Source organism: Orbicella franksi, chromosome 4 (assembly GCF_964199315.1).
Source record: "Orbicella franksi chromosome 4, jaOrbFran1.1, whole genome shotgun sequence".
Taxonomy (NCBI): Eukaryota; Metazoa; Cnidaria; class Anthozoa; order Scleractinia; family Merulinidae; genus Orbicella; species Orbicella franksi.
In genome coordinates this window covers 14,101,103-14,128,004 of record NC_138148.1, presented here as the reverse complement: position 1 = coordinate 14,128,004, position 26,902 = coordinate 14,101,103, and the positions used below count along the sequence as shown (strand labels likewise).

General features: G+C 40.1%; 2 protein-coding genes across 3 annotated transcripts; one reads left to right on the top strand and one right to left on the bottom strand.

The window, feature by feature from the left end:
• The first annotated feature begins 321 nt into the window (after nucleotides 1-321).
• LOC145485532 (uncharacterized) lies at nucleotides 322-6,985 on the top strand. Its single transcript, XM_081464191.1, has 5 exons — nucleotides 322-378; nucleotides 3,292-4,054; nucleotides 4,496-4,914; nucleotides 5,714-5,914; nucleotides 6,207-6,985. Exons 1-5 carry the CDS (start codon nucleotides 322-324, stop codon nucleotides 6,336-6,338), a joined length of 1,572 nt encoding a protein of 523 aa, XP_081320317.1. The 3' UTR covers nucleotides 6,339-6,985.
• Nucleotides 6,986-9,425: 2,440 nt separating this feature from the next.
• Nucleotides 9,426-24,558, bottom strand: LOC145483490 (photoreceptor-specific nuclear receptor-like). 2 transcript variants are annotated; one of them, XM_081462004.1, is made up of 5 exons: nucleotides 24,002-24,558; nucleotides 18,527-18,736; nucleotides 14,201-14,320; nucleotides 12,846-13,784; nucleotides 9,426-10,489 (listed from the first exon to the last, which is right to left on the bottom strand). In XM_081462004.1, the coding sequence occupies exons 1-5, from the start codon at nucleotides 24,075-24,077 to the stop codon at nucleotides 10,248-10,250; spliced, it is 1,587 nt and encodes a 528-aa protein (XP_081318130.1). In that variant the 5' UTR covers nucleotides 24,078-24,558; the 3' UTR covers nucleotides 9,426-10,247. The 2 variants fall into 2 exon arrangements, with proteins under 2 accessions (XP_081318130.1, XP_081318129.1); XM_081462003.1 differs by lacking the exon at nucleotides 24,002-24,558 and adding an exon at nucleotides 19,092-23,985.
• Between the last annotated feature and the right edge of the window lie 2,344 nt (nucleotides 24,559-26,902).

The window sequence follows — 26,902 nt, the reverse complement described above, 5'->3', positions numbered from 1 at the left end:
TGCGTGTTCTTTTGAGCGAGAAAATCAAGCTAGTTGTTTTTACTGCAAATTGGAAGGCACGGGGCAGTTAATTGAAAAGCTTCTTTCCTTTTCTTAGGGTGTAAATGTTTAGAAAAGACCGTTGATAGATGCAGCAAATGTTTTAATACTTAAAATTCGATTTGACTGTACATTTCATGAAATAATCACTGTCTTTGTGAAAAATTGCTAAATCCAGTTGTTTCTCCTAAGTAAGTAAGAGGTAAGAAACCATTTGGCGTAATGATTTACGCCAAAAGGGAATACCTAACTACATTACAATAATATACATGTAATATAATTATGTCTGGATTTATGAAAGATGTGTTAAAGAAATCGCGCCCTGCTGAAGTTTCCAAAGTAGACGATACAAAAATTAAAAGGAATGCCAATCTTTTTTCCCTCCACTCTCTTATCTTCCATTTCTTGCTCTTCTCTCAGTTTTTTTGTTCTTCGCTTGAAGTGATTTTAAGGCCTTTGGTAGTCTCGAAATCAAGATGCATACGCGTGATTTGGTGCACAGTATTGACACAGTTTTCATAAATTCAGCCACATATACAACTGGTAAAATATAAGATACGAGAATAAGTAAAACAAAGGTAAAATTTTCTAAATGATACATCTTAAAATCCTATGAGAGGGAGCAAGTAAATGAGTAGGTACCGGCTAAAAAGGTGAGTGGTGACGGCGGTGAAATGGGTCAGCGGAGAGGCTGATACAATACACCTCTGCCTTAGTCGTTATGGTAACATGTATTGTAGTGGGCGTCCTTAATAATGAGCGACCACTAGGTACCGGGCCTAGAACAAACTAAGTGATTATTGAATGGATCGATAAAGAAAGCCACGTGAAAGATCTCACCATTGTAATGTACATATAAGGTAGTCGCCGATATTTTACAGCGAAAATATGTCACAGAAACTTTCAACAAATACATCGAGTGTGATTACGTATCGTGGTTAACTACGAAGTCAATAATTCTTAACCCTCGAATGTTATCTAAAAAAAAAGAAAAGAAACATGTAAGATAAAAATAAGACAAAGAAGTTCTCCGGTAAACCTTGTAAGATAAGCACAAACATAAGCTCAAAGATTGTAGGAGACCATAACATGAGTTTCCAACACAAGAAAGTTCATAATCTGCGATATTAGGGAGTTCAAGCAATGACAACAGCAACACCAAGGAGAGTGCTTGGAGAAAAATGAATCCCCAATTTTAGGACGGCTGAAATGTAGAGAAAGCGTTCAATTTCAAATGGAACTACGAAGCGTTTGCAGTCTCACTTTCTCTAAGGTGGACAAAATTTCGTCATTTAACGTTGTAGTTTTGCAGAGAACGAATTACCGATGTATCGAGATTTATAACTCACGTGCAGTGCCATATTACCACACATTAAAAGGCTAGTTCTCACCAGCGTAGAGGCATAGGAAGAAGACACATACGCATGCGCAGTAGGGAGCTGTTAAATAGCACCTCGTTTTAGGAAAGTTTCATACTGTATCTCGCTCAACCATATAAATGTAAATATCTCCGTAACGGGTCTTTCTTTCGTTTTGCAATTCAGTCAAGTGCGCATGCGTCTGTAAAGAAGCAGACTGAGAATAAACGTAAAAAGATAACAGAATAAGAGAGTACTTATTACTTCTTTGGGAGGTGCAGTGGCCTCGTGGTTACTGCGCTCGACTCCGGAGCGAGCGGTCCGAATTCGAGCCCTGGCCGCACTTTACTCTCACAGTGCTTCTCTCCACCTAGGTGTATAAATGGCTACCGGCGAGTTTAATGCTGGGGGCATCCCTGTGATGAACTAGCATCCCATCCAGGGTGGAGTAGAAATACTCCTAGTCGCTTGATGCTACGGAAATCCGGATAAGCTCCGGCCTGGTGGGCCACTTAGCTCGTATGCAGACTTTACCTTTACCTATTACTTCTTTCCACCTCCGTAACACTAAAAACGTCCCAATATATATTGCAGCATCCTACATTACAACGTTATTTTGCGACGAGTACATTTTAAATGAAATTATTGAGTAGGAAAGAGTATTGTTAAACAAAGGCCAGCGTGCGAATCTAGATTTTTGCCTGGAATCTTTGCAGTTATATCTAAATTCGTCAACTGTTCTTCGAAAATTAATCATAATTGGTTAGCCTGTTCTTTCAATTAACAAAAATTAAAGCGATACCGGAGCAAAGGGATATACATACGCTCAGTGTTCTTATAGTTCAGGTAATGCCAGCTATATAATACCTGTTCGATGTGCTTGGCAGGCCCCGATTGCTTATTAACTTCTGCATGTTCATTAACACGAACCTCGAGGTTGCGTGCTGTTTCGCCAATGTATGTTTGTCCACAAGTACACTTACCTTTGTAAATGACGTTTGACGTGTGACGGGTGTGTGTTTTTGTCTTTTAACTTGAATAAGAACACTGTAAGAACACTATGAGAACACTGAGCGAATGCATATTATTTCACTCTGATGATGATCAATCAGATCGAAAACGTTTAGACTCATAATTTTAACAGCTTTTTACCTTAAAGTTTTATAGAATTCTACTAGTATACTAATGCAAATGCTGTAATCTGATTGGCTGAGCCACTGAACTCTATCAGTCATTAGTGTGCAGTGGCTGGAGGTCGTGTAAGAAATGGCGACTTTTTTTTTCGTTTTCCCAAAGTTTTAGAGGAACATTTTGATGCGAAAGGATAATTGAATTCCTGAGAAGTCAAAATGAGGGACATTTATGGTTTGTTGACATTTTAAAAAGTTAAAATTATCGAAAAAACTGATCCGCGCGCGCACACAACTTCAATTTTAAATGACAATTCAATCCGAGCGACCTTTTTCAGGCGCAAAGCTTAATAAGACGTCAAGAAATAATTGGAAACCGTTATTTGAAGTAAATTTTAGTAAGAATTCTACTAAAACAATTATATTATTCGCTCTCGATTTCTATGAGGTGATAGTTGATTCGGTCTTCGACCTCATCAACTATCACCTCATAGAAATCTCGAGCTCATAATCTAATTGTTAATTAGAGGTCTAGGAAAACTGTTAGTGGACACGCGAGCGGAACTCGGTGATTGCACTGACAACAGAGCATTGTGTTCACATATACGTGCTCTGTAAATTCCAGGCGTTTGTGGTGAACATTGGTTATTTTATGTCATCGCCTCTTCGGGTTGCTTCTCTCCATAATAAGTGATCAGCACACGAAACACATATATCTTCTCTTGCAGTAATCTGGTGACTAAAGCAATTGTTTTTCCTTTTAGCTGACGGTGTTAAATGCTGCCTACCTTGGTTTAATGGCAGAAGCTGGAACCGCGGACAACTTTGGCACTGCTCTCATACCACTTGTATTGAACCTCCTATTTTTAGGGCTCAATTCAACACCAAAAAGTCTGGATGCTACTCTACTTGAGATGGGAAAAACTCAAAACCTGTTTCATTTAAATCCTACCTACAATCCTGCCTTTGGTTCATGGTTAAATTCCATTCCGAATTTCGCATCTCTTCAAAAAAATTTCACTTTAATAGAGATGAAAGGTTTATATGGCCCACTGCTGAATGCTTCACAATTCGGACCGTTTACAAATCAAGCACTGCTAAGCGAATGTAAAGGTGGTAATTTGACCATAGAATGCGGTCTTTCGATAAATTTTTGGTTCCTTAATACTCCGCTTGCAACGCGAGCAGCAGGGTTTATAGGGAAGCTGTTGTGCCCAGACCCTGCATCGGCTTGCTTCAATACATCAAATTCACAGCGCAGCCTTACAGCTGTGGGTTTGTTCGTCAGCGATTTGTCTAAGTATGTGATGTGGTACCTGGACGTCAACAACTACGGACTAACGACTACTCGTAGCCAGAGTCAAATAACACTTGGTTACCTGATGGAAAAACTGCCATTGCCTGAGTATAAAAACGGGATACCTGTGCCAGGCGCGGTTACCTCACATGCAAAAGAATCAGATGTGAAGACAAGCTCGACGTTCTACACGTGTGAATCCACCGATGGCGAGCGTTTCACTTATGCAGGTAAGCTTAACGTATGTCCACAGACCCTTTATTTTGTCTTGAGTACGTCGAGATCGCAATCAAAATTACTAACCTCAGGGGATTTTAAAGAGCTCGAACGCAAGCTAGAGGGATGGCCCTGGAGTTAGCGAGATGAAGGAAGTTTTTGGAGCTCTTTAAAAACGCTCTTCAAACGGGAGGAATTTGAAAACGCCGACTTTGTGTTTTAGTATGGACGGAAAATATCCTGAAAACGGAACTTTTCTAAAACGATGACGTCGCGATAATCATGTGATTTTTCTGCGAGTTTTCCACAATGAACGGTGATTGCTGCGTTTTCAAATTTCAAATTGATGCATTTTCAGAGAGAAACCTTCGTTCTCAAAATTCCTCTGGCGCAGTGAGGACGGGGTCTTAGTCAAAGTGGCTTATTTAATAGTACTTTTGTATTTCTTCTCTTAGCGATAAATGGCCAAAGCCAAGTTCCAAAGAACCTGTACCCAAACGCCACTCCTGAACAGCTCAAGATCCGGGGCTACTATACTCAGTTCCCAGGAGTTAAGAGTCTGAAGGCTTGCTCAACCAAGTTCACTCCATTGGCTAACAGCTACGAACTTTTCATATCACAGTTTCTGTTTGCTGTTCCCATAACATACAAAGAAGATGTGGAAATACACGATATCCCAATGCACAAATACGGCCTGGAAAAGTCTGCACTTGAGGTTAATAACGTGACCATATTTACCCGAGGGGTTTTTGACGTCAGCCGGGTTTTCAAAAGTCCTATCCGCATGAGCCTCCCGGGATTTCTCTATGGGGACCCTTCGTTGTATCAGGATTTGAATCTTTCCACGCCAGATGAAGGAAAATATGAGTCTTTTGTAAGTGTTATTTTATCGTGACGTAGTTGTAGTGTTGGGGGAAAACTCTAATATAATTTTTGAGAGTTCGAAAACGGACGAGTGTAAACTGAAAACTAACTTAAGACAGAAGAAAGTGAGGATATTAATTAAATATGCTAATAAAATTATATTTTGTGGGTAACTGGCTCCATCGAGAAGTAGTTTCTACGTTTTAATCACTCCTCCTAAATGCCTTGCCTTACCTTACCTTCTCATAATGTTTAATTTCTTTTCACAAAGAGCAAATCCGCGGGACTCAGACATTGTCATATTCATAACCGGACCAAGTGATAATAATAATAATAATAATAATAATAATAGTAATAGTAATAATAATAATAACAATAATTATAATAACGGTTTAATGATGAATTTTCTACAGAGTAGTTCTACATTCATCATATGCTAACTAAAAATTAAAAATACATATAGATATATCAGTATAATTTACAAGTAAAAACTATGTGGAAAACACGAGTATGTAAAAAAATTAATTAATTATGTAGATTCAAAACAATCTAATCTGAGTTCGGCCTTTGTTTTCAAAAACTTAAAAGCTTTCCTCGCAAATGTTTTAACATTAGACTCAAGCTTCATGTTATCTGGCAGACTGTTGAGTAACCTGGAGGCTGAGTCTTGAAATGTTCCTGTTTCAAAGGGTACAACCAGTTGCGACATAGCACTTGAGCGTAAATTCCTGGTAGTTGGACGTCTCTGTAGTTCAGTTCATTCTACCCTCATTCAATGGTTCTAGATAAATCTTTTTTCTCTCTTGTAGCTGAGTATTGAACCGATATCAGGAACTGCCATGCAGCTCAAACTTCGCCTTCAACTGAATGGACAGTTTCTAAAATCAGCATTGCATACAAGTTACCCAGAAACTAAGAATGTGACCTTCGTTGACAAACCGATACCCATCTCATGGGTAGAAACAGAAGCAAGTATTGATCAAGAGAGTGCCGAGGAATACAGTTCACAGGTAAATAAACTGTTGTCTGAAGCGGAGGGCCTGGGCCCGATTCCTGGTCGCACCCAGTAAAAGCATTCAAAACGGTACCAGCTGTAAACTATCTAAGCTTGTTTGTCTCGTCACGCAAGATTACGTGACGAACCCACAGAACGTACGTATGCAGGAGACGAAACCATTAATTTCCCCTTGGACGGGGAGTTCAAGTAACCTTTATTTACCTGCATGTGTTTCAACTGCTATGATTTTGATGATACTAAAAATTCAGTTCTAATTTGATTGTATCTTTGTTCTGTGATTGCAGCTATTTGGAGAACTGCGACTGGCGTGTGGTTTGCTCGTAGCTTTGCCTGTGATTGGTGGAATCTTAGTTATTTTGGGCGTGGCTTTTATTGTACTTGGTGTCAAGAAAGCTGATTCCGTGACTGCAGCGTGAACCAACCTCACGCACTGTACATAGAGCACAGGGAACTTTTGTGATCGTTACATAACACATCCACTCCTTGACTATTACTCCGAAGGAAAAATGAACATGATCACCACATTAGAAAAATTAGTGCAGTCGAACCTCCACTGACGGCCACCTCCTTACAACGGCCACCTTTTTTGTCCCGGCGGACGGTCCATATATTCACTCTTATTCCATCTCTTGACAACGGCCACCAGTCTTCACAACGGCAACGGTCACTTAAGTGCATCCCAACTGCCAAAAAAACCTCTCGACAACGGCCAGTTAATCAACGACTGACAAACAATGTATAAAAAAAAACCCTATTTTTTATTGTAAAAGGTGACGAAACTTAATCTATACCACACGCAGTTGGTCTCTGTTTCTGCTTGGTTTCTGTTTCACCGATATAGTTTGGTTGTCTTACCTATAAGCATTTTAAAAGACAAAAAAGTGTCATATTACGCTCCTACCTGCTCATAAGGCCACCTCTCTACAACCGACACTCTCCTCTGTCCTCAAGGAGGCCGTTGTGAAGAAGTTCGACTGTATTGCTATCATTCCAATAGTTGCTTATCTGGAAACTTTCAGAGTACTTTGCTGCATTGGAATTTAAAACCATTTTTTGGGTTAATGAAAGATTCTGCAAGAGTTAGCTGCGTGTTCTTTTGAGCGAGAAAATCAAGCTAGTTGTTTTTACTGCAAATTGGAAGGCACGGGGCAGTTAATTGAAAAGCTTCTTTCCTTTTCTTAGGGTGTAAATGTTTAGAAAAGACCGTTGATAGATGCAGCAAATGTTTTAATACTTAAAATTCGATTTGACTGTACATTTCATGAAATAATCACTGTCTTTGTGAAAAATTGCTAAATCCAGTTGTTTCTCCTAAGTAAGTAAGAGGTAAGAAACCATTTGGCGTAATGATTTACGCCAAAAGGGAATACCTAACTACATTACAATAATATACATGTAATATAATTATGTCTGGATTTATGAAAGATGTGTTAAAGAAATCGCGCCCTGCTGAAGTTTCCAAAGTAGACGATACAAAAATTAAAAGGAATGCCAATCTTTTTTCCCTCCACTCTCTTATCTTCCATTTCTTGCTCTTCTCTCAGTTTTTTTGTTCTTCGCTTGAAGTGATTTTAAGGCCTTTGGTAGTCTCGAAATCAAGATGCATACGCGTGATTTGGTGCACAGTATTGACACAGTTTTCATAAATTCAGCCACATATACAACTGGTAAAATATAAGATACGAGAATAAGTAAAACAAAGGTAAAATTTTCTAAATGATACATCTTAAAATCCTATGAGAGGGAGCAAGTAAATGAGTAGGTACCGGCTAAAAAGGTGAGTGGTGACGGCGGTGAAATGGGTCAGCGGAGAGGCTGATACAATACACCTCTGCCTTAGTCGTTATGGTAACATGTATTGTAGTGGGCGTCCTTAATAATGAGCGACCACTAGGTACCGGGCCTAGAACAAACTAAGTGATTATTGAATGGATCGATAAAGAAAGCCACGTGAAAGATCTCACCATTGTAATGTACATATAAGGTAGTCGCCGATATTTTACAGCGAAAATATGTCACAGAAACTTTCAACAAATACATCGAGTGTGATTACGTATCGTGGTTAACTACGAAGTCAATAATTCTTAACCCTCGAATGTTATCTAAAAAAAAAGAAAAGAAACATGTAAGATAAAAATAAGACAAAGAAGTTCTCCGGTAAACCTTGTAAGATAAGCACAAACATAAGCTCAAAGATTGTAGGAGACCATAACATGAGTTTCCAACACAAGAAAGTTCATAATCTGCGATATTAGGGAGTTCAAGCAATGACAACAGCAACACCAAGGAGAGTGCTTGGAGAAAAATGAATCCCCAATTTTAGGACGGCTGAAATGTAGAGAAAGCGTTCAATTTCAAATGGAACTACGAAGCGTTTGCAGTCTCACTTTCTCTAAGGTGGACAAAATTTCGTCATTTAACGTTGTAGTTTTGCAGAGAACGAATTACCGATGTATCGAGATTTATAACTCACGTGCAGTGCCATATTACCACACATTAAAAGGCTAGTTCTCACCAGCGTAGAGGCATAGGAAGAAGACACATACGCATGCGCAGTAGGGAGCTGTTAAATAGCACCTCGTTTTAGGAAAGTTTCATACTGTATCTCGCTCAACCATATAAATGTAAATATCTCCGTAACGGGTCTTTCTTTCGTTTTGCAATTCAGTCAAGTGCGCATGCGTCTGTAAAGAAGCAGACTGAGAATAAACGTAAAAAGATAACAGAATAAGAGAGTACTTATTACTTCTTTGGGAGGTGCAGTGGCCTCGTGGTTACTGCGCTCGACTCCGGAGCGAGCGGTCCGAATTCGAGCCCTGGCCGCACTTTACTCTCACAGTGCTTCTCTCCACCTAGGTGTATAAATGGCTACCGGCGAGTTTAATGCTGGGGGCATCCCTGTGATGAACTAGCATCCCATCCAGGGTGGAGTAGAAATACTCCTAGTCGCTTGATGCTACGGAAATCCGGATAAGCTCCGGCCTGGTGGGCCACTTAGCTCGTATGCAGACTTTACCTTTACCTATTACTTCTTTCCACCTCCGTAACACTAAAAACGTCCCAATATATATTGCAGCATCCTACATTACAACGTTATTTTGCGACGAGTACATTTTAAATGAAATTATTGAGTAGGAAAGAGTATTGTTAAACAAAGGCCAGCGTGCGAATCTAGATTTTTGCCTGGAATCTTTGCAGTTATATCTAAATTCGTCAACTGTTCTTCGAAAATTAATCATAATTGGTTAGCCTGTTCTTTCAATTAACAAAAATTAAAGCGATACCGGAGCAAAGGGACTGTTTCGCACCGGCCACCATTTGTTGATTTATTCTCTTTTCGTAAAATATGAATGACACAGGCGCGAATTATGTAGGGAAGAGACACAACAATTCCAAAAATATTCTACGTTTAATCACAGTTTTTGACACAAATTGGTTTTTAACCCAAGCATTGAGGCCCTGTTCGCACTACGTCGGAGAAATTTGAAAACGCAGTTAAACGCAGTTAAACGCAGTTTTGTTTCTACGGTTACAGGCTTATCGTCCACATTAATTCGTCACAAAAACGTGGCTTTTCGAAAACGATCTTCAAACAGGAGGAGTTTGAAGACGCCTGCTTTGCGTTTAGTGTGGACGGAAAACATTTTGAATACGGAACTTTTCGAAAACGGCAATATCACGATAATCATGTGATTTCTTTGCCCGAGTTTTCCTCGAACACAAATCCAAAATGACCGGTGATGATTGTTGAGTTTTCAAATTTCTCCGGCATATTGTGGACGGGGCCACAACCTACTTTTTTATTAATATCATACAAACATATTCCGAAAGGGTTAGATTGAACAGTACAATTCTGATTTACATCCGAGTCAAATAGTCATGCGCAGTCATAGAGCGATAAATAGTGTCACAAAATGTTCTTATTAACGGAACTACACCAGAGAAATTATCCATGTTGTTAACACGAAAACGCAAGATTAGGGTTACGTTTTTCAGCACCATACGGATCAACTGACAGCAATGTCAGGCAGAGAGTAACAATGCTTGGTACAAGAAGGAATGTTCGAAAGCCGGTTAATGCTAACCCAGGATTAAAAGTTAACCGAATTGTTCCTTTTCCTTGTATAAAAATGTTTTTCACTGCTTATGTTTTGCGTAGTTCGATATTACTCCAACCCAAAGTTTTAGGACAAACAATATAAAGAGAAAACCTCACCGAAAAGTTACAAAAACGAAACAAAAATTCTCGTTAATCCCTGGTTAGCTTAATCGGGCTTTGAACAACCCAACCAAGAGGTCTGTTCGCTTACTTGGTCCCTTAACCTCTAGTTGGTACTAATTACTTGTGATAATATCGACTCAAAGATGTCTTTGGCAGGAACTGCGCTGAAAAACAAGTGTTCAATGGGTTTTTCAGCGAGACTGCGCAGTGCGGCTACACTCAGGAGTATTTTACCGAACCGAGCGGGTTGAGCTGGAAGTCTAGACCAGATATAGTCTGCTAATATAAGCTGAGCCTCGTCTTGAAGTTCTTCCACTTGATCTGCCGCCTTCAGACCCTGTGTATCTGCAAAAAAATATGACACACAAGAGACTATTAGGTCGTCAGTCATTCCTGCGTGTACGTGAGGAAAACCGGCTTTGTTAACAAACTAGATTCCAGCGAATTTACGTGTGATCGGAATACAGTTTTATCTGTTCTTATTATATGGCTAGCTCCGTGAGCGAGCAAGATGAACATGACCTTGCGCTGCGTTTGGCTACCCGAGCGGGCAAGATATATGGGTTATTGACCAAGCTTGTTCGGTCAAGATGGCTGGATATTGGCCAAGTTCTTTTTTTGCGAGTTTATGGACCGAGACGGAGTCGAGGTCCATAAACTCGCAAAAAAAGAACTTGGCCAATATCCAGCCATCTTGACCGAACAAGCTTGGTCAATAAAGGATTTATTATATGGCTTTCGGGGAAATTTTTCTTGCGGGACACGACGGGTAGTCCCGAGCGGGCAAGATAGCTCCATCTTGCCCGCTCGGGTAGCCAATCACAGCGCAGGATTTGATTCATCTTGCCCGCTCGCGGAGCTTGCCATATAATAAGGCGTTTTAGTATATGGCTAATTCCGTGAGCAGGCAAGATGAACCAAATCCTGCGCTGCGATTAGCTACCCGCTTGGTATTACGCGCTGTGTCCCGCAAGAAAAATTTCTCGGGAGCGGAGTCCGGTTCACCAGAATTTCCTTTCGTAATATGTGCCGTGAAAAATATTTTCCGTGACAGTTAAAGATTTCGTGTGGTCTCTCTGTATCGATGGAATTGGAAAACGAGAAAACTGAAAGCCTCAACGAGAATAAAAACAAAGAAAACAAAAATGTTGACGAGTTTCTTGAATTTATTTCGCAACAAAAACCGGCAAACACCGTAAGCTTAAGCTTCAGTAAAACACAAAATGACATGAAGGGATGGAAGCGGTATTATTTTCAAGAAAACGAGAATAAGGAACTGTGTGACATACCTGAGGAAGAACTGAATTCGCTGTTGTGCAAATGTTTATAAAATCGTGAAGAAATTAGACGGCACAGAGTACGAGCCTGTCATATTCACGTCTTTTTAACGAAGTCTTCAACGCTCCTTGAACAAAAGAGGTTCAAATGCGAATATTATTGCGGGATACAACTTCAAACTCTCAAGATCAAGTTTTACAGTGTAAGTGGCAAACGCCGACAACTTGTTGTAGAATATGGCCGAGGAAGACAAGCTTTTCGAGTGTGGTGAATCCGACAACCTTGTAGCGTCACAGAGCCGAGCAATAATTCTTCCAAGCGCCTAAGATCGGGAAAGCGACGGGCAGATGAAATGAACATGTCTTGCTCTTCTGGTTAAACCTTCTTTAGAACTAAAGTGCTGAAAATTGAAGCCTTTTTGGGACATTTTTGAGGTACAAAAAATGCTTCGAGCGGTTTCGTATATTTGTTAATTCCATTCGGTAGTTAGACATTTACTCGTCAAAAGTGTAAACCAATCAAATGCTTGTATTTCTGCATTGACCCAATCAGGCAGGATAAAAGTGCACGCGCTATTGATTGTTGCATACAACTGGCTTCCCTTTCAGTCCTTGAAGATAAACAAGTACAAAGATCATTTTTTGGTGTTTTATCCCATATAATAAATCCTTCATTGACCAAGCTTGTTCGGTCAAGATGGCTGGATATTGGCCTCGTTCTTTTTTTGCGTGTTTATGGACCTCGACTTCGTCTCGGTCCATAAACACGCAAAAGAAAAACCAGACCTCACGCTTGGTCAATAACCCATATACCTTGCTAGCTCGGGACTACCCGCTGTGTCCCGCGAGAAAAATTGCTTTGAAAGTCCTATAATTAATGCTTCATTGACCAAACTTGATCGGTTAAGATGGCTGGATACTGGCCTCGTTCTTTTTTTTGCGAGTTTATGGACCTCGACTCTGTCTTGGTCCATAAACGCGCAAAAAAAGAACTTGGTCAATAACCCATACACATCGTTGCACTCCATAAAACGAAAAAACAAACAAACAAAACTAAAGGTTAACTATAACTATAGATGATCTGTTCTGTGGAACAAGATTCCATCGGAAATCAGACACCTTTCCACTTTGAAACTGTTTAAAACCTCACTGAATGGGAAAGATTATTTGTAGTGCACCGTAAATTAGAGAAAGTTTTATAACATAGGTTTTTACTGTAGGCTAGTTAATTAGTTCGTTAGTTAATGCAATGTAATGTTAGTTAATCCATTCCTGTTAATATAGTTAATTTATTCTTTGTAATTTTTTACACGACTCCTAGGAAGACCATTTTTATGATAAGATTTTCGTGTTTAAATAAAGATTGATTGATGATTGATTGATGGATGGATGGATGGATGGATTGATTGATTGATTGAACTTACTTGTCCTGAAAAGTACGACGGCTTTAAGACAAGCGTACTCAGAGCTGTCCAACTTGAGTGTTTTTAAAGGCGTCAGGGCCTCCTGCATTTTCTTTATTTCCTGCTGTCGTCGTTGGTCCTTCTCTGCCTCAGGGGAGCCCCCTAGTGTTAGTGTAAACGCCCAGAAAACTGAATCTAAAAGCAACAATTCCTTCCACCCTTCCTCCAAAAGGATAACTTGGTCTCGAAAGGGCAAGCGTCTGAAGCAAGGAAGCCTACGACCAAACCTCAGGGATACTGACAGAAGTCGTGTGGCCGCATCATGGAGGGGCTCGGAGGTATGGAATGAAACAGGTTCCACCGCCTGATGGAGCTCTGACAAGTTCATCTGTGTGGACTGCAAGTGTCTTTGGACGTTTCTGAACGACACAAGGGCCGTAGAGGCCATTCTATGGCCATTTACCACAGGGCCCCCGGTAGGTAGCCTCGGAACGGACCTGGGTGGACTCTGATAGCCATTCTGTTGGATTGATGGAAACGACATGGGCGGTTGAAATCTTTGTGAAGAGAGCGGTGGTGCAGCCGCACCTGGCCGAGTGTTTACACCGCTTCCTTGCGCTGTAAACGATACCCTGACCGGACTTGACACGGGTGAACATGACATTGTTGTTAGTGGGGTAGTGAAGGGAGTAGCTTGAAGTGCCGGAAGTAAACTTTGGGGTCGAGCAAGAAATTCGTGGTCACGTTTTTCCTCGTAGTATTTCGGACTTGCTGGCGCTTTCTGATTATTTTCATTTGACTGTACGTGTTGCTGTTGTGGTAGCTGTCGTTGCTGCTCTTGTTCTTCTTGTTGTTGTTCTTGTTGCTCAGCTTCTTGTAGTTGCTGTTGTTCGTCCTCTCTTTTGACCATAACTGTCTTGATTCGAGAAACTCTAATTTGAGAGGTCGCAACTGGAAAACCTAAAAACAGTCAACAAGCTAGTCAAACCTACGGAGCGAAGTTATTTTGCATTCCAGAACTATCTCGTACAACCAAAGGGACTTAAAACACCGTGAACGACGACAAATGTTGGACATGTCTTATTTCTGTAAAACAACATCATTTCTTCCCACCATTGAGAAAAATATACAGAATGAACCTTTTATGGAAACCATAAGTTTCCATGCCGGAGGGGAACGTTGGACCTGATTGTAAGGTTAAAGGAAAGACTCGTGAACTGGAAGAACATACAGGGACGGTTTTGCTGAGGTAACAATAGATTTTAAAAAAATTAATCTGTATCTATTGAAAAAATAATAATGGTAAGAGCTGCTTCCGTACAACCGAACAAAGCCCTCCATGGGCAGACGCAAGTCGGTGTGGCAACGAAACTTACCAAGACCCTCTGGCGAAGGTGACATATCAACCCGCATGTCACTTGGTGCGTTAACTGCGGGACTCTCTGCACCGGGTGATTGTCCAAGTTCTTCATTAAACCTTGAACGGCGGTACACTCCTATAAAAAGATAAAAAGAATTTTCCCCTTTTTAAACTAAACACAATAATGGTTCGCAAAAATTTAAAATAATAAGTACATTGATAAAATTTCTGAAGGCAATATATATATCACTCAATTTTGGGTAATTTAATTTCTCCTCGACAAGATTGATGCTTTTCGTCTTCCCATAATGATGTTAAAAACGCCAGCCGGGTTTTTATTTTTTTGGGGGGGGGGGGGAGGGAGGGGTGAGGTACTTTCTAGTGAATTTGCAGGACTGGACTGACTATGGAGTTGCATTTTCAGGAAAAACTGGCCAAAAAAGCAACAAAAACAGCACTAGGCGAATGTTCCATGCTAAAAACATTTCTGCAAAAAGTTACGTTCGTGACATCAGGCTTTAATGCCGGCAGGCTCGCTCTAAAATTACTTTAACACCATCCAGACACCAAATACATTTGAAAACAGAGATGTCAAAGACTATAATGTAAGAATATTCACAAGAATATTTCAACCGAAAATCGACAGAAAAATAAGAATATTCAGTCTCGGCCGGAAAAACAATATTATTATTAAAAAAAGAGTGAAACACTTTATTTTTGCAGTAATATGATATCACTGCACTGATCGCATCGCTGATGAATGATGATCATTGACCTTCCGAACATGACCGAAGACTGCTCGATTGAGGTGTACAATTCACAAAGTTGGTTACTTAATTATACTCCTACACTACCAAGCAAACCTTTGCGACACACTTTCAGTCCAAAAATCTGCTACTGTCATCGGGTAGTTCTCTAATTTCTCATTTACGGAAAATAATCTTTGCATTCGAAGGTCCTTAGTGAAATTATCGAACACAGTTTGGGAAACTTCGTTAGTTAATATGAATATAACTAACCGAGATGGATCATGCCACTCCCTAGAACGAAAGAACCACATTACCTATTTGGGAGTAATGATCGACAGTTCTTTAACTTGGAAATACCACAGCTGTGCAAAGCTTTCACGGAATACAGGAGTAATTTCTAAGTTGAGGCATTATCTATCTCTCAAACATCGTACGCAGATCTATTATAATCTTATCTATCCTTATATTTCGTATGCTATTGTAGCCTGGGGCAGCACCAGCAAAACAAATTTACAAAAAATACAAACTAAGCAAAATCATGTTATTAGGTTAATGTTCTTTGAAACTCTATCTGGCAAAAATACCGATAGTGCTCTACCTTTACTTAAACATCTTGGAAATCTTAACGGTAACTAATGTATATCGCCTGCATGCTCTCAAATGTATACACGCGTGGCACAAAGGTATTTTGCCAGAACTCTTTAACCATTTTTTCCAGTATGCCAGCAACGTACATAATTATAACACCAGGTATGCGGCCAATCAAAATCTTCATAAATTTCGAGTAAAAACAAATACTGGCAAACAAATGATCTCATTTATGGCCATTGATCTTTGGCAAGAAATACCATACAGGTTTAAAGATCTAAATCAATTTGCTTTCTCCAAAAGGGTTAAAAACTATGTTCTATCTCAGCAACATCAAACGTAAGTTTCCACAATTCTTCTAGCTCTTTCCTTTGGTAATCCGTCCTTCTACTCCCATGTTTTTTTATGTTCACTCAAACGAGGTGGAGGCTAACTCGATAACCTCGGGGTTCTATTAGCCTCCATGCACAAACTATAGACAATTGTCACCTTTAATTGTTATATATGTATCTTTTTCCTCTTTTTATGCTAACAGAGTAATTTCAAAACTGTAAGTGGAAAATAAAGCGAAGTTGAAGTTGAAGTTAGGCGTCGGCTGTGCTCGCTAAAATTCGACAAGTTTCAGTGACCTTCGAGTGATCTTAATATAGCGTTTTTAGCGGAGCTCCGGCCAAGCGGAGCGCCATACCCATATAGGAAAGTAAAATTGGTGAATTTGAAAGCTTGCCTTGACATTAAAACTAGCTCAGGGGGACTGTAAATAGACCTGGATTTATTCCTACGCGCGGAAATGTCAAAATACATCGCACAATGTGATGGTATTAAAATTCAGCTTGGCAGCGAGGCCGGAAATGCGTTCCACCTACAGGTTTATTTTCATGCAAATCAAACTCAAGAGGCCACGTTCGATATATCAATATTCTGAAATGGCTACGAGGATTTCAGGACAAACTTCTATATTTGGTGGTGTTTTCTTTGTTTCCGAGTCTGTTTTGGGAATTGTGAGACAACAAAAACTCAAAAAATTTGTAATTTTGACCCGAAAGCCTCGCATCCGTGTTACAATATTGATGTATCGAACGTGGCCCATTCCACACCAAAGGTTTTGCCCGAAGATTTGTTTTGAAACAGAGGCACAAGGTAACTCGGAAATGGCCTATTGGAAAGCGACGATCTCGAGCTGCGTCCAAACAGGAATGGAAGTAAAGGGTAAAATAATAATAATAATAATAATAATAATAATAATAAATAAATAAAGAACCCTTTCTGTTCAGATTTAAAAATCACTTCTCCTTTATGACTGACAAATATTTCTTTAGAAAATTTGGAGGTAAATCAAAACAATATAGCTCAATAAATTGAGGAAATTCCTTATTCTCATCGCGTTAACTTTTCAACATTCGCACCGTGGCAGTTTTTCTTTCACCAAACTTAAGCTACAGAACAGCTGCAAACAGCTTTTCTCACACAGAAAAGGAGCGGGCGGCCACGAAAGAAATTGAAATTTGCGTTGAGCCGAGAAACAACCATGAAGTAAGCGGAAAATTCACAGTCAGCCTAACGTTTGCTTCTCTAGTTAATCTACAACTTAGAAGTCATTTCATTGCTTTCGCGGCTCCACCGCGAGTTTCTGCATCGTTTTCTGTTCTCGCACCATCGAAACAGTCAGCATGAACCTGCAGTATTTGCGAATTTTTTCTGGGGGTGGGGGTTGGTGTTGGGGTAGGCTTGAATTCCGCCGCTCACTCGAGTCCGGTCCATATTTCTTCCTAGTTCGGGAGAGGAGCTTGGGCTCCTTTTCCGGACAGCCCCTGGTAATCGAGACTATTGTGGGGGGTGGGGGGGAGGGGGGGGATTGCGATTTTGTTGGATTTTTTCTACGGTATTGCGGTGTTTGGCAACATCTAATGCTCCTTCCTAATGTAAAAGTGCCCCACTTGAAACATAGCAACCAAAAACGTTCACTACACTTGATGTTGAACAAACACGAAAACGTTATAAAAATAAACGCACGTGGTCATTTCAGAGTTGACTACTGCCTCGGCTTCAAAACGAGTCTTCGTGCAAAACCTGTCATGATCTGAATGAACATGAACCTGTAGGCGGAACTCATTTTCATATGAATAGCTTCGCAGGAAGACTCGATCTGACAAAGGCAAACGCAACCCGGCCGGAAATGGCGTATTCACTTGGCCATTCCGGTGTTGGCTGTTTTCTCTGTTTCAAAACAGTACTCGTGCAAAACGTTTGGTATCAAAATGACTTTGATCTGCGTGAACACGAACGTGATGAATAATTCGGTCTTGATGTAATACCTCATAAAAAATCAGCCAGCAAAGTTGGGAATGAAAGTTTGGAGAAAACAAAAGAAAACCGTTCATGAACGTACTTTGGATAATATTAGTGTAAAATATTGAAATTTCATTGTCCAGTTTTCTCCTTTATAGCTTCGATTGCGAAGATATATCGAACACATAATCTAATTGTTTAACAGAAACACGAGTGGAGTTTGGGAGAACGAGAAATGCTCTGGGAACACGAGCTGCAGGCGAGTGTTTCTATAGCTTTTTTGAGTTCTCCCAAACTTCCACGAGTGTTTCTATAACCCGATAGAAACACGGAGAACATGTTTTCTATTTCTTTTACAAAACACCGCGACGAAAAATGTAAATTCTCCTTGCTCGAGCCATCATTACGTCAACAGCTCGTGCTAGTTCTGTGTTTCTATCGAGTTATGGAAACACGATTTTCAACCAATCAGCGCGTGTATTTTCTTAGGGCTGTTTTTCTAAAGTGTTTTATCAAATTGTCAAAAATACTCCGCTGCTAGTCGTATCAATTTTCTCTAATGTGAATGTCGTGTTTATGATATATTACATCATACAACTAAGGGTAAAAAAGATTATAACCGCTTCCAGAAGGAAACAAAACAACTGCACCATTCTATTGAGTTATGCAGCTTTCCGCATGCACTCAAATTAACTACAAACAGATCAAAGACTCACCGTCTAAGTTCATTCCTATCTCGATACACTTCTTAAGTCTGCAGGCCTTACAGTCGTTACGACTGCTCTTATCCACCGGACAATGTCCCTGGCCCTTACACAGCCAGGGCTCAGATCGGCGGCACGTCCTCTTGTAGAAGCCGCTGCACCCATCGCATGAGTACACTCCATAGTGTTTGCCCGTGGAGCGGTCACCGCAAACCTCACAAGCTGAAAATTAAGGAACAGGCAATTCAATATTTTGTCTATGCCGAGTTTGTATTCTAAAAGCCGAACAGCGCGTTGCCGTTCTACCCGTTCTCGGTGACGACATAAATCTGAAAAGAAATGAGCAGATTGTAGCTTTTATTTCAGACTCAACTGAAATTGAATAAAAGCTAATGTGTAAAAAAAATACCTCTTAAACTGTCGATTTGCAAAGTCGTTCTTTTTACGGAAACGAAATAGCGCTAGAATGCTCCTAAACAGCATGACAAAACAACAAGCCAACAAAGAAACGTTCCACCTAAGATGGCATCAACAACAGCAAAAGAGAAAATGCACTTTCTACGTATTGCTAACATACCTTCCCAAGAGAAATGAAACCAACGCGAAAATTCTCGATCTTCGAACTGTAAGTAGGAGCGGCTTGGTCTTACAGCCATCTTGGTTGAATAAGCGAAGTGGTGATCTACTTTTTTGCCACAAACATTTTGGAAAAATCTTATCTGTACCAACACACCTGTTTCTTTTATTTCCTGCCCAAACACAAGGATCTCTTAAAAAAAAAAAAAAACTGAGGGAATTGTTGAGCAACAGCTTAAAAAAACTGAACACTCAACGCAACTAAATGCGTTTAGAAGTTTAAGGACATCCATGCCTTACCGGAAACTGACCATCTTGTAGTTGATAGACAAGCTTTTAGAGAGACAAAGCATAAAGTTATCGACACATGCACTGTCTACCGTTTGTACGGAAAAGAACGTACAGTTTGGCGATCGTTTTGAACATGAGATGTTTTCAAATTCCATGGATTTGTTTCGTAATTCGATGGAAAGGAATCGAAATTGACGAAATGCAAACATTTGCTATTGACTGTAGAACGCATTAAAAATCTGCCTCTTACTAATTTGAAACCGATTTTCCAACATTACTTTCACTTTGACAGATAAGTGTCACACGTCGCAAGTCTGAGTGATTTATACAGAAGAGTGATTCGTATATGAAATGTAAACGAAAGAAATGGGTTTGGCTTGGGTGTGTCTCTCCTTTTTGAGACTGCGCTTGTAGAATAAATCCTCTGATTCTATTACGCTCCTAGCCCATGGGGAACGTAGCAACACTTTGTAGATATACACTGTAACTAGAAACTGTTTTGCCAATGATGCAAAAAAAAAAAAACCGTGTGAACGTTTTATAATACAGTGGATTAAAATGGATAAGAAAAGTTCCAGCTACTATAATTTGTCGGTCAGTCAGTAAATCAGTCAATAAATCAGCTAGACAGTCACTCGCTCAGTCAGTCAGTCAGTCATTCAGTCAGTCAGTCAGTCAGTCAGTCAGTCATTCCGTCCGTCAATGAACCAGTAAGTCACTCAGTGAACAGGCCAGCCAGTAAGCTTTCCAGCTATTCAGTAAGTCAGGCAGTCCCTATGTCCGTCCGCCTGTCCGTCCAGTCAGTCAGTCACTCACACAATCAGTTAGCCAATCAGTCAAGTAAGTCATTACATACCCTGGAAACTGCTTCACAGTTACAACGACAAAACAATACCCTTGTATGTATGAAGAATCCAACTAAACGTGTTTTCATCCTTTTTTTTCTAATCACGGAACAAATTTAGTCTGATACGTATCACTTCCATTGTGGGGAAGGTAAGACATGGGATTCACGCACGAACGAAAGAAGAGATAGCAGTGTCCGAGAGAAAGCGAGTGAGTAGGTGTATGTAGAATCAAAACAAAATGACCTCTTAGTAGAATGTGCTGTTTATTCTCTGGAATAAGTGATAATTCGAAATCGAAAATGTTGTCTTAAACACCATGGTGTGTATGCCTTTAAATCTCGAGCTTCCGAAGGAGATTTTGTGCCGCATTGCAACTATGCGTCCAAGTTATCTCGGCGCAAGTATTCTGATAGAAACAGTAAGATTCTTCATCTACTTTGTCTTACTGTGTCCCTAGTATTAAAAAGAACTAACGATATAAGACGACTATTTATTACTCGCCGAATTTAAACCATCTGAGCCCCAAATTTTTGACCGAGGAACAAAATTTTCACAATCATTCAAGTGGAAGCGTTGTAGTTCTATACTTTTGCTGTGACTCTTTCTTCCTTTCGAAATTATTTTCTATTTTCGTTGTTTCTTTTGTCTTCTCCCTTTTTGCTTTTTAATTGTACTTCCTTCATCTGGAAAACATTTTATGTAGTAAACTTCGAGGCGCGTATCATCTATTCATGATGAAGACTTGTGCGTATGTTTTCATAATGGCCGAGATGTTTTAAACGGCCTATACGTAACACTAGCTGTGAAACATCGTTTTCCATTTTGTGCATGTTTTTTCCTCCACTTTTACTTGCCTAGTATTAACTCGTTTATCTTTTCTTTTTCGTTTCATTTTTCCATATTTTGATTCATATCTTTCAACAGAACTAACGAGAGAGAGGGAAACTGACTGTTTCCTTCCGTTCACCCGCGGCTGAAACCCTGTGAAAGAAAAACTTAACATTTGCAGAACATCTGTTGCGGAGCTTCCTTCCAAAGCCGATCAACTTGGTTTCTCAAAGGGGTGAAAAATAATGCTAGATTTCCCTCAGATCACATCTCTTTGAACAGACAAACACAGCTTTGGGGTGTTTTAAAGTGCTTTTCACAAGAGTTCACTTTCCCTCTAATGCATCGAAAAGCTGCCGACATCTCTATTATAAAACACTTACGTTGCTGTAGATAGCTGTGGATCTTATTGTAAGTGATAAGGAAACGAAACTGTATTGAACAATTCACGCGAACAAAAAGAAAAAAAATCCCAACAATAAAAATCACAAATGAGTCAAGAAAAACATTTTACACACAAATATCATGCACACATTACAGAAATGAGAGAAAACAAGATCAGTAATCAAAAAACAGGACAGCAAGGAGAGAAAAACAACTTTGGTCAAAAAAACCTTGGTTGACTTCCGTTCTACGGCTAACTAAAGCCCTGAGGACACGTGACTAAATTTCTGGAACAAAGTTTCCGGACAAAAGCGCTTCCATAAGCTGCAAAGACCTGTAGGAGTTAGTAAAACAAGAAATGAAAACCTTCTGGACAAAATGAAAGTAATGCAAAACCCCACGGGCTAGAACAAAGAAATAGAAAAAAAAAACAATTGTCCAAGACAAAGAACAACGAGAGAAAGAAAACAAAATACGGAAACATAGTTTGTTAAAATAAAATAACATCTTCTTTTCTCCTGCTCAATTTGTTCTTCGACTCCAGCAAGACTCGTTTTCGCCGTGCAAAGCTGCAACTCCGGGATTCGTTTGAGCGTAGGATGGAAGAAAAAGGAACTGTTTTAGGATCCGAGTGGATTAAAAAAACAAAAACAAAAACATACACACTGCCCACCATTAGATGAACTTGCACACTCGGACGAAATGAAGTTGAAAGCTTTTAGTCTAAATTTGCATTTCAAGTGTTGTGTATAGCCGTTAATGGAAGTAATAAAGTTTTAAGCTAAGGCGAGTTAAGAGACGCTTGGTTAAGTAAACGACTTCAACAGATGTAGGAAGAAAAGGTCCTTAAAAACCGTTTTGAAGATGAGAAAACCAGAAACGTGTTTTTGCCTGCACTAGTCACAGCGAGGCATTTGCAAGAGAAAACCTATCTTTTCAAAATGCGAGAAAGAATCCCTGTGCTAAGCTGTCCAATTATACTCACTATGTTTTGGGGATGTAAATTGCATTAGGATTTTCAGCCTAAATCGACCTGCCAACAAACATCTGTGTGGTACAACTAGCTAATGGCGATATTTGATCCAAGGGCGTTCAAACCTTGAGTCCCAAAAAGAACGCAAAACAATCATCTTTTGACGTAATTGAGAAGAATGAAAATGTACTTTGAAAAGGCGGTGTTTTGTTCTGCCCTTTTAGTCCAATTATTTGTAATGTTATAAGCTGGATAAAGTCTAAACCGATCAAAAGTCACATGTACATCAAGTCAGTTTTTATTTCCTTTGTTTGTGGTTTTGTTTGGCGGACTGATTTCAGTTCCCAAAACATTCGAAAGCGGAAGTTATCAAAGGCGACTGAAAAATTGCAACACGCTGGAAGTAAGGATTGTACTTAGCCACTCTACATCATAATAGACAAACAGAAACTAAGATATCCTTGACGGTTAAGAACTTTCGCACGTTTCAAGTTGAAAGCGAAAACACCTTGAAATATTGTTATTAAATACAGCTGGCTAAAACCTCGGTAGCGAAGAAAAAAAAAAGACCGCGTTAAAAACATTTGGTTGATTTGCAATAGGCGTTGAAATAAAAACAGAATTTTTCCACCGCATTGAAATGAAGACTGTTCAGACGACTGTGATGTCAGTGACCTATCGTTAACTTTAGTCCAGTCTACAATGTCAGCGTAAATGGTGTTTTCGAGAACTTTTTCCGTAAATATGGACGTTTTTTAAGCAGTTCAGTTCTTTTGCACTGCAGTTGAAAAACACCATCTGAGATCAACTTCATGGCTAGGTTGTAAAGCTAGTGTAGTACAGGCAGTTTCATCCAGGAAACTGACGTTCGATCGAAAAGAGAAAAATAAAACATCCGAAACTAGTTTTGTAACAGTGATTTTCTTAGGCGCACGCACAATTGCGAGGAATATAAATTAGATTTCGGCATTGGATCTTACGATGCGTTTTCAAGTAGAAGAAGTCGCAGACGGTCGTCATTAGAAAACGGTTATTAAATCGCTTCGTGGAAAAAAAAAACGATCGCTTTTTGCTTGTGGCCGAGACGCCGCAATATGCAAGGGTCAAAATGATTAAGTAAACGCTTGCACAAGTCGACTTCGCAAAAATACGACACTGAAATATCTGATAATCTATTAAACACCACCATACAAGTCGTTTTAATTCTACAAACTATAGGAGACGGATGATAACTTCTGGTTAATCACATGAGTTCCCGAACGTTCTATTTAAATCATCACATGATTTTAGCTTTGAATGTTTGGCTGATTTGTTTATGACATAAATTAAGCGCGACTGTAATAATCGCTGTCTCAAATTCGGTTACAGTTCTTCTAACTACACGTCGAGTAAATAAGGTCTAATATCAGTAAAATCTGGAAAACGTTTCCAATTTGGCTGACGTTTCACTTGATTTCTGGCATAAAACTAGTGGTGTCGGCGACCGACAAAATAATTCCAACATAATCCGAGTTTGACTGCCAACATGACTTCGCAGAATAAGACAAATAGATAGCGCTTAAAAAATGCCGAGATGGCACAGTTTACCTTTGTCGTCCAGAATTCGCTTTCTCTTCTGGTTCTTGTCAAGGGAATTCGGGTTTTCCTGTTCCATTTCGTCCATGACGCTAAGTCGATGTGGTGTTTGGAGCGAGTGACTGAGGCGACTGAAAGCCACGAGGCAAGCGAAAGTCGTTTGTTCGTCTGCTGTTATGACATCATCGACCGCTGAGTGACTGCTTCATCTCTGCTCAGCTGATTCTCCCACTGAGGCGATGACATGACGGGGTTTGACAAGCAACAATCGCCTCGCGAATGGCTCACAAATGTCGCAACGAAAATTCGGCGGAGTTCGTTTCAAAGTGAAAACAATTTCGCTACAGCGGCGACTTGTGTCACCAGGGGAAACCGTTTAATTGCCGACGATTGGCGGGTGACATGAAAATGTAAATTATTTCAGTTTTTATTATGTCAAGTGAAATGTCACATGTCTGTCATACCAACAATAGAAGCAGACACGGCAGCTGGAGTGTTTATTTGCAAGACAGATTTCGATGTTTATCTTTTTTCTCGTCGTTTTCGGTTTGGAAATAATCGCAACTTGGTTTTAGGTGAAGGCGTTTTGATTCGTTATTACCTATAGTCTATCCCTGATCTGTGCTGGAATTATGCGGGGGTTGTGTACAAAATTTCTTTAATTCACACCTTGGCGTGACATTCACACAATTGTCAAAAAAAGATCAAACAATCAACATAGCTTCTTTCTTTCGAGTTGGTTTCCACCATTGTTTCTACTTTTCGTAGCAGACATTGCTATTGTGCCATGGTTCAAAAGGTCCCGACGAAAGTGAGTCTGTACTCCCACCTTGTTTGACAAGGGTGTAAAATGGCTAGGGAAAGTGCCACTTGATCGGACTTGATGGACCTTGATGGCTCGAAAGGTGGTCAATAAAAACAGAAAAGCAAGGATGTGATATGGTATGGATCTCATAGGCTGTTATAGTCATTTATCAATGGCCATAAAATTATAAATATCCACTGCGTCCATTAGTAATCCAGGAACGCTGTGATGCCAATTTCGAAGAAATCATCACAGAATGAGACAATATTAAAATCTGTCTGGAGTGGACAAGAAAAAGTGCCCGAGACACAGCTTGGGTTACAGCACGCAATGATTGCACTGATGAAAAGCGCAACTTCCATTTCAACAACATATCGTCCAAGATATAAATAATGTAACAAAGTTTGGGCGTTTGACTATGATGGTTGAAACGTCGGTAGAAAGTCAGACATTTGACATATGAACACAACGAGAAGACATGGGTGAGGGTCTCCCAGGAGTTTTGGGGTACAAGGGAACATTGGCAAAATATCGAAGGGAACAAGGGAACATTAGCCATTTTTTGGGAACAGGGGAACAAAATTCGAAAAATTACAAAGGGGAACAGATAACGAAAATGTGTGGGAACATGGGAACATAGGGCAATTTTGGAAGGGAACAAGGGAACAAAGACCCCCCTGGGAGACCCTCATGGGTAGGGTCTGGGTATCACTATCATTTATATTGGAACGGTGTCAACAATTTTCTGTCTTCTAAATGGGCCTTTTGTGAAGACTGTTTGATCGACATTTTGGCTTGTGGTAGCGTACCAGGATGGGACTCCCCGCCTATAAGAAGGACGGGGGTGTTCGTCAAAAAACCCTGAAAACAACCGCTAAGAGGTACCAAGATCCTGTTTTGTGGGCGTGGCTTGAACCTTTTTTCACCCCTAACAGATACCAATTCTAAAACAACACATTGTCTTCTGAGATATTTTTTTCGGCTCAATGCCCCAAAATGTGCCGCAAAGCTCCCGTTTTGGTCCTTTTGGGGCTGAACACCCCAAGAGATACCAAAACCGCTCTTTTAAGCCCTAAATAGACTACGAGTAGTCCCTCTTTCGCTTAGTCCGTCGTGCGTGACGCGAAAGAAAACCGCGAGAAAAAATGGTCGAGCGAAATCCTGGAGGCGAGGATTTCGCGCAACCAGTACCCCCGTCCGTCCCCACCAGGGGGCTGTTTGCTACCAAATCAATGTCGATTGCTTGCCGTTCCCAGGTCTTAAGGACGCCCCGATGAGTAGGTACGAAAGAATTACAATAAATTGATGAGTGATAGATGTTAGTATCCGCCTCGAATTTTATTTAAGGCACCTCTTTTAAGCAAAGCTCTGCGCTAGTTCACTGCAAACGACTCCGAGGGAACTGAGACTGTGCTAGGGTTAACAGAAGAAGCATTGCTGCATAATAGAACAACGTGCGTCTTTATTTCATCAACTTCCTATCAGTGGCGAGACTAAAATGTATTTCAACAACACGTATAAAATATAATACGTCTTACGTTTTTGTATACAAACAGTAGAAACATTTCATCTCAGGACTTTATTCAACTATAAGTGAATAATTTGGGGATCATCTAAAACAGAAATGCTCATTGGATATTTATCATCCCAACCTATCATTTTAAAACAGAACATTAAAACTATGGTCTCATTTTAGCGTGGAGAAAGTGTTTGTAGTTAAATCCTAGGCCCGCCAGTAGGCTAGTCCAAGAAATTAATTCAAAAGGGTTTAGGAATTCGCAATTTACCCAAGGGTCCCATTGAATCCACATGTCCTTGGCCCCTTGCATGTTAGTGGCGCGCGGACCCAGGTGGGGTGGGGGAGGGAGGTAATCCGTTATATGGGCTAAGTAGGTATGTGCGGTCCCAAAGGGTATGGTTTTTCAACCGTTTGGGTCATAAATAGGGTATCTATTTTGGCCATTTGGTCTTAGATAGGGTGTGGTTTTGGTATGTTGTTTAGGAGAAGCTACTTTTTCATCATTATCGATAAGACCATCAACAAAATCCCTTCACAATGCCTTTAACATCAGTCTGAGCTAGGTAACTAATTATGAGACAGGTCTGAG

Coding starts and splice junctions, on each gene's coding strand:
- LOC145485532 (XM_081464191.1), top strand. CDS start 322: ATGTCTGGATTTATGAAAGATGTGTTAAAGAAATCGCGCCCTGCTGAA. Junction 379..3,291: donor GCCCTGCTGAAGTTTCCAAA/GTAGACGATACA, acceptor TTTTCCTTTTAG/CTGACGGTGTTAAATGCTGC. Junction 4,055..4,495: donor CGAGCGTTTCACTTATGCAG/GTAAGCTTAACG, acceptor TTCTTCTCTTAG/CGATAAATGGCCAAAGCCAA.
- LOC145483490 (XM_081462003.1), bottom strand. CDS start 19,170: ATGGCTGTAAGACCAAGCCGCTCCTACTTACAGTTCGAAGATCGAGAA. Junction 14,321..18,526: donor GATAGGAATGAACTTAGACG/GTGAGTCTTTGA, acceptor ATCTTTTTATAG/GAGTGTACCGCCGTTCAAGG. Junction 13,785..14,200: donor ACCTTCGCCAGAGGGTCTTG/GTAAGTTTCGTT, acceptor GACTGTTTTTAG/GTTTTCCAGTTGCGACCTCT.